The 16,014-nt window shown below is 37.6% G+C and overlaps 1 protein-coding gene across 4 annotated transcripts in view; it reads left to right on the forward strand.

Annotated features, from left to right (window-relative positions):
- Positions 1 to 16,014, forward strand: part of ZDHHC15 (zinc finger DHHC-type palmitoyltransferase 15) — a 99,716-nt gene that overhangs the window by 70,833 nt on the left and 12,869 nt on the right. The window contains exons 11-12 of one of the 4 annotated variants that reach the window (XR_009734983.1): positions 5,551 to 5,629; positions 10,443 to 10,493. The exons of 2 other annotated variants lie outside the window; for them this stretch is intronic. Coding sequence is in view for 1 of the 2 variants with exons in the window: in XM_061409675.1 (XP_061265659.1) it covers positions 5,551 to 5,597 (47 nt within the window). In the remaining variant the exon portion in view is untranslated. The remainder of the gene's footprint in view (positions 1 to 5,550; positions 5,630 to 10,442; positions 10,494 to 16,014) is intronic. One more of the 4 variants, XM_061409675.1, reaches the window with a different exon arrangement.

Genomic DNA, 16,014 nt, shown 5'->3' on the forward strand with positions numbered 1-16,014 from the left:
AGAAGATTTTCTGTGGTTCTTATGACTTTTTATTAATTTTAACAATATAAATAATTCATAAACATATGAATGATTGAAGTAATAAAACATATATAGAATAAAATCCCATTTGACTACCACAGCAAATTCTGACCATTTCATCACTTATTACCTTAATTTTTCATCTTTTTTAATTTAATTTTTATTTTATATTGGAGTATAGCTAATTTATGACTTCCCTCATAGCTCAGTCAGTAAAGAATCTGCCTGCAATGCAGGAGACCCAGGATCGATTCCTGGGTCAGGAAGATCCCCTGGAGAAAGAAATGGCAACCCACTCCAGTATTCTTGCCTGGAATATCCCATGGACAGAGGAGCCTGGTGGGCTACAGTCCATGGGGTCACAAGAGTCAGACATGACTTAGCAACTAACCACCACCACCATAGCTAATTTACAGTGTTGTGTTACTTTCAGGTATACAGCAAAGTGATTCAGTTATACAAATAGCATACATCAATTCTTTTTCAGATTCTTTTCCCATATGGGTTATTACAGAATATTGAATAGAGTCCCCTGTGCTATATAGTAGTTCCTCACTACTAATCTATTTTTTTTAACTGGTATGCTTATTTTATTTTTATTATTTTTTAATATAAATTTATTTATTTTAATTGGAGGTTAATTACTTTACAATATTGTATTGGTTTTGCCATACATCAACATGAATCCGCCACAGGTATACACGTGTTCCCCATCCTGAACCCCCTCCCTCCTCCCACCCCATACCATCCCTCTGCGTTGTCCCAGTGCACCAGCCCCAAGCATCCTGTATCATGCATCAAACCTGGACTGGCAATTCGTTTCATATATGATATTATACATGTTTCAGTGCCATTCTGGAATTCCATTGCCTCCACTAGCTTTGTTCTTAGTGATACTTCCTAAGGCCCACTACTTCACATTCCAGGATATCTGGCTCTAGGTGAGTGGTCACACCATCATGGTTATCTGGGTCATGAAAATCTTTTTAATGTAGTTCTTCTGTGTATTTTTACTTCTTCTTAATATCTTCTGCTTCTGTTAGGTCCATACCATTTCTGTACCTTTTTGTGCACATCTTTGCGTGAAATGTTCCCTTGGTATTTCTAATTTTCTAGAAGAGATCTCTAGTCTTTCCCATTCTATTGTTTTCCTCTATTTCTTTGCATTGATCACTTAGGAAGGCTTTCTTATCTCTCCTTGCTATTCTTTGGAATTCTGCATTCAAATGGGTATATCTTTCCTTTCCTGCTTTGCCTTTCACTTCTCTTCTTTTCTCAGCTATTTGTAAGGCCTTCTCAGACAACCATTTTGCCTTTTATCGTTTCTTTTTATTGGGGATGGTCTTGATCACTGCCTCCTGTACAATGTCATGAACCTCTGTCCAAAGTTCTTCAGGCACTCTGTCTATCAAATCAAATCCCTTGAATCTATTTGTCACTTCCACTGTATAATCATAAGGGATTTTATTTAGGTCATAACTGAATGGTCTAGTGGTTTTTCCTACTTTCTTCAATTTAAGTCTGAATTTTTCAATAAGGACTTCATGATCTGAGCCACAGTCAGCTCCCAGTCTTGTTTTTGCTGACTGTATAGAACTTCTCCATCTTTGGCTGCAAAGAATAAAATCAATCTGATTTTGCTATTGACCATCTGATGATGCCCATGTGTAGAGTCTTCTCTTGTGTTGTTGGAAGAGGGTGTTTGCTATGACCAGTGCATTCTCTTGGTAAAACTCTGTTAGCTTTTGCCCTCCTTCATTTTGTACTCTAAGGCCAAACTTGCCTGTTACTCCAGGTATCTCTTGACTTCCTACTTTTGCATTCCAGTCCCCTATGATGAAAAGGACATCTTTGGTGTTAATTTTAGAAGGTCTTGTAGGTCTTCATAGAACTGTTCAACTTCAGCTTTTTCAGCATTAGTGGTTGGGGCATAGACTTGGATTACCATGATATCGAATGGTTTGCCTTGGAAATGAACACAGATCATTCAGTTGTTTTTGAGACTACATCCAAGTATTGCATTTCAGACTCTTTTATTGACTATGAGGATTACTCCATTTCTTCTAAGGGATTCTTGCCCACAGTAGTAGATATAATGGTCATCTGAATTAAACTCACTCATTCCAGTACACTTTAGTTCATTGATTCCTAAAATGTCGATGTCACTCTTGCCATCTGCTATTTGACCACTTCCAATTTGCCTTGATTCATGGATCTAACATTCCAGGTTCCTATGCAATATTGCTCTTTATAGCATCAGACTTTACTTCCATCACCAGTCACATCCGCAACTGGGCATTGTTTTCGCTTTGGTTCTGTCTCTTCATTATTTCTGGAGTTATTTCTCCACTCTTCTCCAGTAGCGTATTGGGTGTCTACCGACCTGGGGAGTTCATCTTTCAGTGTCATATCTTTTTGCCTTTTCATACTGTTCATGGGGTTCTCAAGACAAGAATACTGAAGTGGCTTGCCATTCCCTTCTCCAGTGGACCACGTTTTGTCAGAACTCTCCACTATGACCCATCCATCTTGAGTGGCCCTACATGACATGGCTCATAGTTTCATTGAGTTAGACAAGGCTGTGGTCCATGTGATCAGTTTGATTAGTTTTCTTTGATTGTGATTTTTATCCTGTCTTCCCTCTGATAAGGATAAGAGTTTTATGGAAGCTTCCTGATGGGAGAGATTGACAGTGGAAGAAACTGGGGCTTTTTCATGGGTGGGTCCATTCTCAGTAAATCTTTCATCAAATTTTCTGTTGAAGGGTGGGACTGTCTTCCCTCCCTGTTGTTTGACCTGAGACCAAACTATTAGGGGTAATGAAGATAATGGTGACCTCCTTTAAAAGGTCCTGTTCATGCACTGTTTTATTCAGTGCCCCTGACCCTGCAGCAGGACACTGTTGACCCACACGTCTACCGGAGACTCCTGGACACTCATAGGCAAGTCTGGGCCAGTCTCTTGTGGGGGTCACTGCTCCTTTCTCCTGGGTCCTGGTATGCACAAGGTTTTGTTTGTGCCCTCCAAGAGTCTGTTTCCCCAGTCCTGTGTAAGTTCTGTAATCAAATCCCACTGGCCTACAAGGTCAAATTCCTGGGGGTTCTCATTCCCTTTGCCAGATCCCCAGGTTGGGAAATCTCTTGTGGATCCTAGAACTTTCTTAACAATACAAGAATTTCTTTGGTATCATTGTTCTGCAGTTTGTGGGTTGTCTGCTCAGTGGCTCTATGGTGGGGTTAATGGCGAACTCCTCCAAGATGGCTTATGCCACAGGCTGTGTGACTCAGGTCTACTGCACCCAGAGCCCGTGCCCCTGCAGCAGGCCACTGCTGACCCATGCCTCCACAGTAGACAGTCAAACACTCAAAGGCAGGTCTGGCTCAGTCTCTGTGGGGTCTCTGAGTCCTGGTGCACAAAAGGTTTTGTTTGAGCCTACTGAGCATCTCTGGAAGGTATTGAGTTTGATTCTAAACATGATTTCGCCCCTCCTACAGTCTTGCTTGGGTTTCTCCTTTGCCCTTGGATGTGGGGTTTCATTTTTTGATGAGATCCAACATTCTCCTGTCAATGGTTGTTCAGCAGTGAGTTGCAACTTTGGAGTTCTCACAGGAGAAGATGAGTGCATGTCCTTCTATTCCACCATCTTGCTCCATAAGTTGGCTCCAGAGATCAAATTGCCAACATCAGTTGGATCATAGAAAAAGCAAGAGAATTCCAGAAAAACATCTACTTCTGCTTCATTGACTATGCCAAAGCCTTTGACTGTGTGGATCACAACGAACTGTGTAAAATTCTTAAAGAGATGGTGATACCAGACCACCTTACCTGCCTCCTGAGACATCTGTATGCAGGTCAAGAAGCAACAGTTAGAACTGGACAGGGAACAACAGACTGGTTCCAAATTGGGAAAGGAGTACTTCAGGGTTGTATATTGTCACCCTGCTTATTTAACTTATAAGCAGAGTACATCATGCGAAATTCTGGGCTGGATGAAGCACAAGTTAGAATCAAGATTGCCAGGAGAAATATCAATAACCTCAGATATGCAGATGATACCACCTGTATGGCAGAAAGCAAAGAGGAACTAAAGAGATCTTGATGAAAATGAAAGAGGAGAGTGGAAAAGTTGGCTTAAAACTCAACATTCAGAAAACCAAGATCATGGCATCTGGTCTCATCACTTCACGTCAAATAGATGGGGAAACAATGGAAACAGTGACAGACTTTATTTTCTTAGGCTCAAAAATCACTGCAGATGGTGACTGCAGCCATGAAATTTAAAGATGCTTGCTCCTCTGAAGTAAAGTTATGACCAACCTAGACAGCATATTAAAAAGCAGAGACATTACTTTGCTGACAAAGGTCTGTTTATCAAAGTTATAGTTCTTCCAGTAGTCATGTATGGATGTGAGAGTTGGACTACAAAGAAAGCTGAGTGCTGAAGAATTGCTGCTTTTGAACAGTGGTGTTGGAGAAGACTCTTGAGAGTCCCCTGGACTGCAAGGAAATCCAACCGGTCAATCCTAAAGGAAATCAGTCCTGAATATTCATTGGATGCTGAAGCAAAGCTCCAATACTCTGGCCACCTGACACGAAGAACTGACTCATTGGAAAAGACCCTGATGCTGGGAAAGATTGAGGGTAGGAGGAGAAGGGGACGACAGAGGATGAAATGGTTGGATGGCATCACCAACTCGATGAACATGAGTTTGAGCAAGCTCTGGGAGTTGGTGATGGACAGGGAAGCCTGGCGTGCTGCAGTCCATGGGGTGGCGAAGAGTCAGACAGAACTGAGTGACTGAACTGAACTTGCTCCTCAATAGGCTGGGGATTGGAAACAAGAAATCTCTACTGTAAATAATGTTGCTTGTTGATTCCAAAGCTTCTTATTTTCGAGATATATCATTCCTTTTTAAAAACACACCAACACCTAAAGTGCTATAACAGCTATCTCAATTATGTCCAGTGGAATAACAAAACAGAGTAATTTTGTTAGTGAAAGTAAAGTGAAAGTGAAGTTGCTCAGTCGTGTCCGACTCTGTGCGAACTCCTGGACCATAGCCTACCAGGCTCCGCGGTCCATGGGATTTTCCAGGCAAGAATACTGGAGTGGGCTGCCATTTCCTTCTCCAGGGGATCTTCACAACCCAGGGATTGAACCCAGGTCTCCTGCATTGCAGACAGATGCTTTACCATCTGAGCCACCAGGGAAGCCTAAATATTCCATTAAAGCCAAATGATGTTAAGCTGTCATCACAGCTAGTTAAGTCAAATACTAGCCACTATTATAGATCAGATAATGCTGACAAATAAAATAATCTTAGTGCATAGTACAGCAGGCTGACTACTCTTTAAATGTGAATGCTTGGACTGGTTGCAAGCGCTTCAGTAGATAACACACCAGTCTTTAGATATTTGTAGATGTCTGCTGCCTCCAGGGATTGCCTGAGAAGGAAGTATGCCAATGAATGAATACCCAGCCATACAAGAGAAAGAACATTTGTTTACCTTCACTTTTCAACCTTACAGATTATCCAGAAGGATCATCATCTCTTGCCGTGGAAACAGAAACATAGCAGCTTTTACATCTCCTGCATCTCTCAAACAGGTCAGTGTTCTGAGAAAAGCGCATAGAGAAATAACTGGACTGCTAAGAAGCAGTCTGGGGAGCTGAACTAGAAAAGGAGTAAATTCTCACCAGGCAAACAAGATGTTAAATTATTCTATCTTTTATTATTAACATAAGCAGAAGTTCTATACATAAGTTCCCTGTGTAGTGTACTGAAAAAGATGCCCTTACTCCCTGCAAACTCACACTATTAACTTTGCCTAAAAGACCCCAGGGTATTCAGAAACAGTCAAACATCTCGTTTAGGTTTTTGCCTTCTTGTCCTGCTGCATTTCAGGTCTCTGAAATGAAAAAGATTACACATAGGTGTTTTTTTTTTTTTTTTGCCTGACTCCATTATGTCAGTTAAAAACCTACTCTTACCCATAAACAAGCAAAAAGCACAATCCCTACGCTCCCACTCTCCCAAAATGCTATTAATTTGTTCATCAGTGGTAGGCAGCCTTACACATGGGATTCTCTTTGACCTAATGAAAAGCTAAACAGCCTTCCCTTTGCAACATTCACAGGTAAGTAAACTCAATGTAATTTAGTATCAAAGGAAAATTTTTAGTAAAAAAAAATACCGTGGAGCTTGAAACTGATCTGATAAACCTCCAGTTCTATTCCCATGAAAAATCTGGCAATTATTCAGAGGCCGTCAATCTGTTGGCTCTCAGGTCTTCACTTCTTTACCTTACAGAACCCTACTATGAACCAGTATAGACGCTATATAAGATTTTCTATATGCCAGTCACTTTACTGTGTACTTGACATATGTTATCTCACTTAATGCTCACATCAACTCTTCGAGGTGAATGTTACTATCCCCATTTTAATGAGAAACCTGAAGTCCAAAGAAGTTAAACCACCTATCTAGCTACTATGTAAATAACCTAACACTGCAACTGAGGTCTGTCTGACTTCAGATTATGCCCTTTCTACTATAGTACTACATTTAAAAACCTGATTTGCTATATTTACTGTGCACCTTCACTTATAATTAAAGGTTTAAAAGAGGAAAGAATTAAATCTGTCTTCTTATCCAAAGTCCTAATGAAATGTTTGACACTTTTGTGGTACTCGTACTTAGATTTAAGTTATCCATGGTGTTTATCTTCCTAATTTTCTTATTTTAGCATTTTACTATGGGTATTCTTTGACATATTAGTAGATGTTAACAGGGAAAAGTTATTTGGTGAAATAAATTTAGGAAACCCTTCATCCATATTATAGAGTTATCTTTACCATAGGAACTATGCAAATAAGTTTTGTCACTCTCCAAGAGGGGATTGTAGTAGCCCCCTGAAGTTACATGACTGAAGTTATTTTCTTATATGCAGATCATGGAACTTTGTCTTTAGTGCAGTACTTGTCAAAACTGATAATATGCTAAGCAGTTTTGTGAATCCCCAAAAGTGGAATAAGTTTTTTCAAAATTTATTTGACCATGCCCTTTTTTCATAATATCTTGGGTAAATATGAAGCCATAAAATACATTTTTATATGATTCTGTAGGTAAGCAAAATTGCCTTTAAGCAATGCTTTTCCCATTGTACCCTGTTCAAATAAATTAACTAATCAATTTTGTGGGAACAACATAGTCATGTTCTAATAATAGAAAAGTGGGAACATGAGAAGGCAGAATGGTACAATCATTTCAAAGTTTATCAACATATTAAGAATTATACATAATCACTACAGTGATGTTTGTGAAAGCTCCAAATGGAAAACAACTTGAATGTCTATCAATAGGAGAATGGTTGAATAAGTTATGTATTTCTAAATTATTAGATATTTTATACATGTTTTTCTTTTTTTCTTTTGAAAAGTTTAAAAATTAAAATATAAAGGATAAAGTGAATACCTCTCTATTTACAACTTATGATTAACAAAGGCTAGCATATTTTTTCATTTTTTCTCAAATTTTTATGTATAAAAAAATTATTGCCGTAATTTTTTACACACAAAAACACTGATTCTCAATGATATTTTCTTTGAAATGAAAAGTCAAATTTGTAGAAACATTTGCAAAATATGTAACACAAAAATTTTTTTGTAACACACAATTTAGCATCCTCAATTTACAAAGATCTTACAAATCAGTAAAAGAAGGAACAACACAACAGTTGGAAATTCTACAAAGGTTGGGAATAATCAACAAAATAAAAGTTAAAAAAACATGAAAATTACTCAACTTCAGTAGAAAGAAATGCAAATTAAAATAACCCTAGATATTAATTTTTGTCTACTAAAGAAGCCAATTTTTATAATGTTGGCAAGAACAGGTGCTGATGATGTAAGGTTAAATTCACAGATAATTTTTTGAGGGCAAAATATATAACATATATAAAAACCTTAAATATTTCATGTAATTTTATCTGATAACTACATTTTAGAAATGTATTTTAATTTTAATGAAGTCATCAGAGATCTGCATGATTATTCATCATCAATTTATTATAATACCAGAAAATTGAAAACAAAATTAAATATCTAACAATATAGGAATGGTGAAATAAATTACCAAATCATTATGGTGAACTATTATGTACTGTTAAAAGTAATTATTTTGAAGAATAATTCATAAGATTATGTGGAAAAGCTGTATGAGTGCAGTTTAATTCTGAAAAGTTTACTGAGATATAGTTCACATACCATGTAATTTGACCACAACAGTGTACAATTCAGTGGTTTTTTGGATATTCACAGTCATATAACCATTACCACAATCAATTTTAGAACATTTTCATTGCCTACAAAAGAAACCCCATACTCATTACTAGTTACTCCCCATGCCTCCACTCCCACCTATAGGAAACCACTAATCTACTTTCTATCTCTATAGATTTGCCTACTCTGGACATTCCATATAATCCATGATTCCATGGAATCATACAATATGTGATCTTTTGGAAGAAAACATGTGTAAATCAAATATTTGATAGGAGATTTGTATGTAGAATACATCAATATAAAGAGCTCTTACAATTCTATGGTAAAAAGATGATACATATTTTAATGAGCAAGGGATTTGAATAGATATTTCTCCACATACAAGTGACCAATAAGCACATGAAAAGATGCTTAACATCATTACCTATTAAGGAATGCAAGTCAAAATAACAAGATACCATTTAATAACCACTAGAATGGCTATTGTCATTGTTGTTCAGTCACTAAGTCATATCTGACTCTTTTGCAACTCCATGGACCATGCCCCACCAGGTTCCTTCATCCATGGGATTTCCTGGTGGCTCAGTGGTAAAAAATCCACTTGCCAATGCAGGAGATACAGGTTCAATTTCTGGGTCAGGAAGCCCCCTGGAGAAGGAAGTGGCAACCTAGTCCAGTATTCTTGCCTGGGAAATCCCATGGACAGAGAAGCCTGGTGGGCCACAGTCCATGGGGTTGCTAAAGATTTAGTGACTAAACAACAACAGATGATGGCTATAATCCAGAAGACAGATAATAACAAGTGTTGGTGAGGATTCGGAGAAATTAGAACCTTCATACACTTCTGGTGGCAGTACAGAATGGAGTAGTCACTTTGGAAAACAGCTTGGAAGCCCTTTAGTATGTTAAACATAAAATTACCATTATTGTCATTCAGTTGCCAAGTCCTATCCAACTCTTTGTGACCCCATGGACCACAGCATGCCAGGCCTCTCTGTCCCTCACCATCTCCCAGAGTTTGCCCAAGTTCATGTCCATTGTTCATGTCTAAAATTACCATACGCCCCAGCAATTCCACTTCTTTGTATATAACCAAGAAAAATGAAAATCATATGCCCAAAAACTCCTGCATGAATGCTCACAGCAGCACTATTCATAATACCCAAAAAACAGAAACACTAATATCCATCTACTGATGAATAGATAAACAAAATGCAGTATATCTGTACAATGGAATGCCATTTGGCAACCAAAGAAATGCATGCTACAACATGGGATGGACCTTGAAAACATTATAGAATAGTATTTTTAATTTTAATATAAAAGTTTTAAGTATTAAAATATATCTATGTATGTAGGGAAACACTGAAAGGAATTATATCAAAATATAAGTAAAAACAAACTTTTTACATGGATTACTTCCTTCTCTGTCAAGCCTTAACACTTCAACCTCTCTCTCGGCAATATTCTTTTCTCCCTAACTTCATTGCTTTAGCCAGCAAAAATCCAAACTCCAGATCAAATCCAGCCATCTGCCTTCTCCATTTCTATACTCAGGCTGCTGAGAACTACTACAAAAATAATACAACTGGTTATAAATACTCACTGCAACTGATTAGAAATAACACAGCTGAGACTACACATTTGTGACCTTCAACTTAAACTGATCTGATAAGTTTTCACTGTTTACCAGTAGTTCTTTCCATTGTTAACCACAACTTCATATAGTCTCTCTTATCACTGTCATTCCATATCATAGGAAAGTCCTAACATATGCTGCTGCTGCTGCTGCTGCTAAGTCGCTTCTGTCATGTCCGACTCTGTGCGACCCCATAGATGGCAGCCCACTAGGCTCCTCTGTCCCTGGGATTCTCCAGGCAAGAATACTGGAGTAGGTTGACATTTCCTTCTCCAATGCATGAAAGTGAAAAGTAAAAGTGAAGTCGCTCAGTCGTGCCCGACTCTTAGCGACCCCATGGATTGCAGCCTACAAGGCTCTTCCATCCATGGGATTTTCCAGGCAAGAATACTGGAGTGGGTTGCCATTGCCTTCTCCACCTAACACATGAAATAGGGCTAAGAAAGGAAATAAAAGTCACTATAATTGGAAAAGAAGTAAAATTATCTCTCTTTGCAGATGTCATGATTGTCTACATTAAGAATCTACAAAAACTCCTAGAACTAATGAGTAAGTTATCAAGTTCACAGCACACAAGATCAATGGACAAACATCTATTTATATTCCTATATACTAGCATTGCACAATTGGGAAACCAAAATCAAAAATACAATACCATTCACAATAACTTCAAAAAAAGTAAATAACTAGATATATATTTAACAAATCACACATAATATCTATATGCTGAAACTTATAAAACATTGATGAAAAAGGCATGGAAGACCTAAATAAACAGAGATATATACTATGCTTATGGGTCAGAAGATTCCGTATAATTAAGATGTCAATACTCCCAAAATTTATAGACATTTAATATAATCCTAATTCAGATTTTAATTTTAGTTAAAGTTTTTTGTATAGATAGACAAGCTGACACTAAAATTTATATGTAAACGTAAGGAAACTAGAATAGTCAAAACAATTCTGAAAAAAAAAAAACAAAATTGAAGGACTCAAACTTCCAATTTTAAGACATACTATAATGCTATAGTAGTCAAGACAGTGTGATATTAACCAAAGGAACAGACCTATGAACCAATGGAACAGAATAAAAAATAAACTACATAGACACATAAAGATGTTCAGCTGATTTTTACACAAAGATACAAGGGTAATTCAGTGGAGAACATACAGTCTTCAACAAACAGTGATAGAATAATTGGACATACCTACACCTACAGCTCACAACATGTACAAAATTTAATTCAAAATGATCATACACCTAAATGCAAAACTGTAAAAATCTCAGAAGAAAATTTAGGAGAAAATCTTTATTACTTTGAGTTAAGCAAATAGTTCTTAGATATGACATCAAAAGTACTATACATGAAAGAAAAAAATTACAAGTTGAGATATGATATCAAAAGTACTATACATGAAAGAAAAAAATTACAAGTTGGACTTCAACAAAATTAAAAATGTATTCTCTGAGAAAATCATTGTTAAGAAAATAAAGACAGGCCACTGACTGAGGGAAAATATTTGCAAAACACATGTCTGATAAAGGACTTGTATCTAGATTATGTTAAATGCTCTAAAATCTCAAAAGTAAGAAAGCAAACACAATAAAATAATGAGCAAAAGGTTTGAATGGATATTTCACCAAAAGTGGAAATAAGCATAAGAAAAAATGCTTAATGGGGTGGCCAAAATGACAGAGTAGGAACACCCTGATCTCATCTCCTCTGATGGACACAGGAAAATTACAACTACTACAATTCTCTGAGAATGACCTGAAGACTAGCAGAAAATTTTCCCACAACTAAAGACATAAAGAAGGAACCACAATAAGACAGGTGGGAGGGGCAGAGGCAGTACAGCCAGGACCTACACCTTCAGGTGAGTGACCCACAAATGGGAGAAATATAACAATCATAGAAATTCTCCCCAAGGAGCAAGGGATCTGATTCCCAAATCAGTCTCCCCAGCCTGGGGATCCTACACTGACAAGATGAGCTCACAGAACATCTAATATTGAAAACTACCAGGACTTAGGGTGAAAGAGCTGGAAAGCTATAGGAAACAGACTTTGCTCTTAAAAGGCACACAAAAAGTCCCACATACCCAATGTCCCAGGATAGAAGCAGTAGTTTGAAAGGAGCCTGGGTCAGACCCACTTGTTGATCTTGGAGAGACTCCTAGAGAGACAGAGGGCAACTGCTACTTACCCTGGGGAATGGAGACAGTGGTGGCAGACATTTAGAATACCTCATTTTGATAAAACCAGCACTGGGAAGCATCATTTTGGAATCCTCCTACCAGCCTGTTTGTACTGGGGACTCAGCTTCACCCAATAACAGGTTGGCACCAGCACCAAGTCCCCTCAAGCCACGCAAACAATCACAGGGATTTCTAACTCCACCTACCAGTAGGCTGGCAGCAACTCCAACCCCCCCTGGGCCACAGAGCCAACTGTGTGGGAAGCCTATCCCACATTTCAGTAGGCCCACAGCCACTGCAAAAGGCATGGCCTCATAGCTAACTATACTGGGATCAAGACCTACCCACGCACACACCCACAGTATTTAGCCCTACCACAAGAGAAGGGCACATGCAGCCCACATAGGAGGCACCCCTAGAACATATAGCACTGGTGATCTGAGGGAAGCACGCTGCTGGGCTCCATAGGACGTCTCCTATATAAGGTCACTTCAAGATTAAGAAACATAACCAACCTACCAAATACATAGAAATAAAAATAGCAAATTAGGCAAAATGAACTGACAGAAGGATTTGTTCCAAACAAAGGAACAAGATGAAACCCCAGAAGAAGAGCTAAATGAAATGAAGATAAGCAAACTACCTGATAAAGAGTTCAAAGTAATCATCATAAAGATGTTCAACAAACTCGTGAGATGAATGGGTTAACACAGTGAAAATTTCAACAAAGGGTTAGAAAATACAAAGAAGAAACAAATACATTTGAAGAATATAATAACTTAAATAAAAAAACACTAGAAGGAGTCAACAATATATTAGATGACACAGCAGAATGGATCAGCAATCTGGATGACACATAGTAGAAATCACACAAGCTGAAGAGGAAAAAGAAAAAAGAGCTTTAAAAAAGGGGGAAAATTGTTTAAGAGACCTCTGAGACAACATCAGCATACTACATTTTCATTATATGGGTCACAGAAAGAAGAGATAAAGGGTTAGAGAACTTATTTGAAGAAATAATACTTGAAAACTTCCCTAACCTGGGAAAGGAAACAGACAACCAGATCCAGAAAGCACAGAGCATCCCAAATGAGATGAATGCAAAGAGGTACACACCAAGACACATTATATTTAAAGGGAAAAATTAAAACAAGAATCTTAAAAGCAGCAAGGGAAAGCAATGTGCTATATACAAGGGAACTCACATAAAGCGATCTGACTTTTCAGAAGATACTCTGCAGGCCAAAAGGGATTGGCACAATATATTCAAAATGATGAAAGGAAAAAAGTTACAACCAATACTGCTCTACCGTCCAGAGTTCTCATTCAGATTTAAACAAGTGATAAATAATTTTTCAGACAAGCAGAAGTAGAAAGAGTTCAGCACCACTAAACCAGGTTAAGAAGAAATGTTAAAGGCACTCCTCTAAGCAAAAAAAGGAGTGAGGGGACACACGCATGCCTATAACCGATTCGTGTTGATGTATGGCAAAAACGATCACAATATTCTGCAATATGTAAGGCAAATGCTAACAAGTATGAAAGGGGAAATTAACAGTAACACAATAATAGTGGGAGACTTTAATACCCCCACTCACACCTATGGATAGATCAACTAAACAGAAAATTAGCAAGGAAACACAAACTTTAAATGATACAATGGACCAGTTAGACCTAATTGATATCTATAAGACTTTCACCCAAAAAAAATGTATTTCACCTTTTTCTCAAGAGCACATGGAAGCTTCTCCAGGATAGATCACATCCTGGGCCATAAGTCTCACCTTGGTAAATTAAAAAAAAAAAAAATGGAATCATTCCAAGCATCTTTTCTGATCACAATGTGGTAAGATTAGATGTCAACTACAGGGAAAAAAAAAAACTATTAAACATATGGAGGCTAAACAACACTCTTCTGAATAACCAACAATCCACAGAAGAAATCAAAAAAGAAATCAAAATATACATAGAAACAAATGAAAATGAAAACACAATAACCCAAAACCTGTGGGATTCAGTAAAAGCAGTGCTAAGGGAAGGTTCATAGCAATACAGACTTACCTCAAGAAACAAGAGAAAATCAAATAAATAACCTAACTCTACACCTAAAGCAACTAGAAAAAGAAGAAATGAAGTACCCCAGGGTTAGTAGAAGGAAAAAAATCATAAAAATTAGGGCAGAAATAAATGCAAAAGAAACAAAGGAGACCATAGCAAAAATCAACAAACCTAGAGGCTGGTTCTTTGAGAAGATAAATAAAATAGACAAACCATTAGCCAGACTCACAAGAAAACAAGGGAGAAGAATCAAATCCACAAAATTAGAAATGAAAATGGAGGAATCACAACAGACAACACAGAAATACAAAGGATCATAAGAGACTACTATCAGCAACTATATGCCAATAAAATGGACAACTTGGAAGAAATAGACAAATTCCTGGAAAAGTATAACTTTCCAAAACTGAACCAGGAAGAAATAGAAAATCTTAACAGACCCATCACAAGCACAGAAATCAAAACTGTAATCAGAAATCTTCCAACAACAACAACAAAAAAACCCAGGACCAGAAGGCTTCACAGCTGAATTTTACCAAAAATTTAGAGAAGAGCTAACACCTATCCTATTCAAACTCTTCCAGAAAATAGCAGAGGAAGGTAAACTTCCAAACTCATTCTATGAGGCCACCATCGCCATAATACCAAAACCAGACAAAGATGCCACAAAAAAAGAAAACCACAGGCCAATATCACTGATGAACATAGATGCAAAAATCCTTAACAAAATTCTAGCAAACAGAATCCAACCACATATTAAAAAGATCATACATCATGACCAAGAGGGCTTTATCCCAGGGATGCAAGAATTCTTCAATATTCACAAATCAATCAATGTGATATGCCACATTAACAAATTTAAAGATAAAAACCATATGATTATCTCAATGCTGCTGCTGCTGCTGCTAAGTCGCTTCAGTCGTTTCCAACTCATGTGCGACCCCATAGATGGCAGCCCACACAGGCTCCTCTGCCCCTGGGATTCTCCAGGCAAGAACACTGGAGTGGATTGCCATTTCCTTCTCCAATGCATGCATGCATGCTAAATTGCTTCAGTTGTGTCCAACTCTGTATGACCTTATGGACAGCAGTCCACCAGGCTCCTGTGTCCACGGGACTTGCCAGGAAAGAATAGGGGAGTTGGTTGTCATTTCCTTCTCCAGATTATTTCAACAGATGCAGAGAAAGCCTTTGACAAAATTCAACATCCACTTATGATAAAACCCTCCAGAATGCAGGAATAGAAGGAACATACCTCAACATAATAAAAGCCATATATGATAAACCCACAGCAAACACTATCCTCAGTGGTGAAAAAAATGAAAGCATTTCCCCTAAAGTCAGGAACAAGACAAAGGTGCCCACTCTCACCACTACTATTCAACATAGTTTTGGACGATTTAGCCACAGCAATCAGAGAAGAAAAATAAATAAAAGGAATCCAGGTTGGAAAAGAAGAAGTAAAACTCTCACTGTTTGCAGATGACATGATCCTCTACATAGAAAACCCTAAAGATTCCACCAGAAAATTAACTAGAACTAATCAGTGAATATAGTAAAGTTGCAGGATATGAAATCAACACACAGAAATCCCTTGCAAAAAAAAAAAAAAAAGAAATCCCTTGCATTCCTATACACTAACAATGAGAGAACAGAAAGTGAAATTAAGGAAACAATTCCATTCACCATTGCAACAAAAAGAATAAAATACTTAGGAATAAATTGACCTAAAGAAACAAAAGACCTATATATGGAAAACTATAAAACACTGATGAAAGAAATCAAGGATGACAGAAATAGATGGAGAAAT

Source organism: Bos javanicus, chromosome X, assembly GCF_032452875.1.
Source record: "Bos javanicus breed banteng chromosome X, ARS-OSU_banteng_1.0, whole genome shotgun sequence".
In the NCBI taxonomy this organism is placed as follows: Eukaryota; Metazoa; Chordata; class Mammalia; order Artiodactyla; family Bovidae; genus Bos; species Bos javanicus.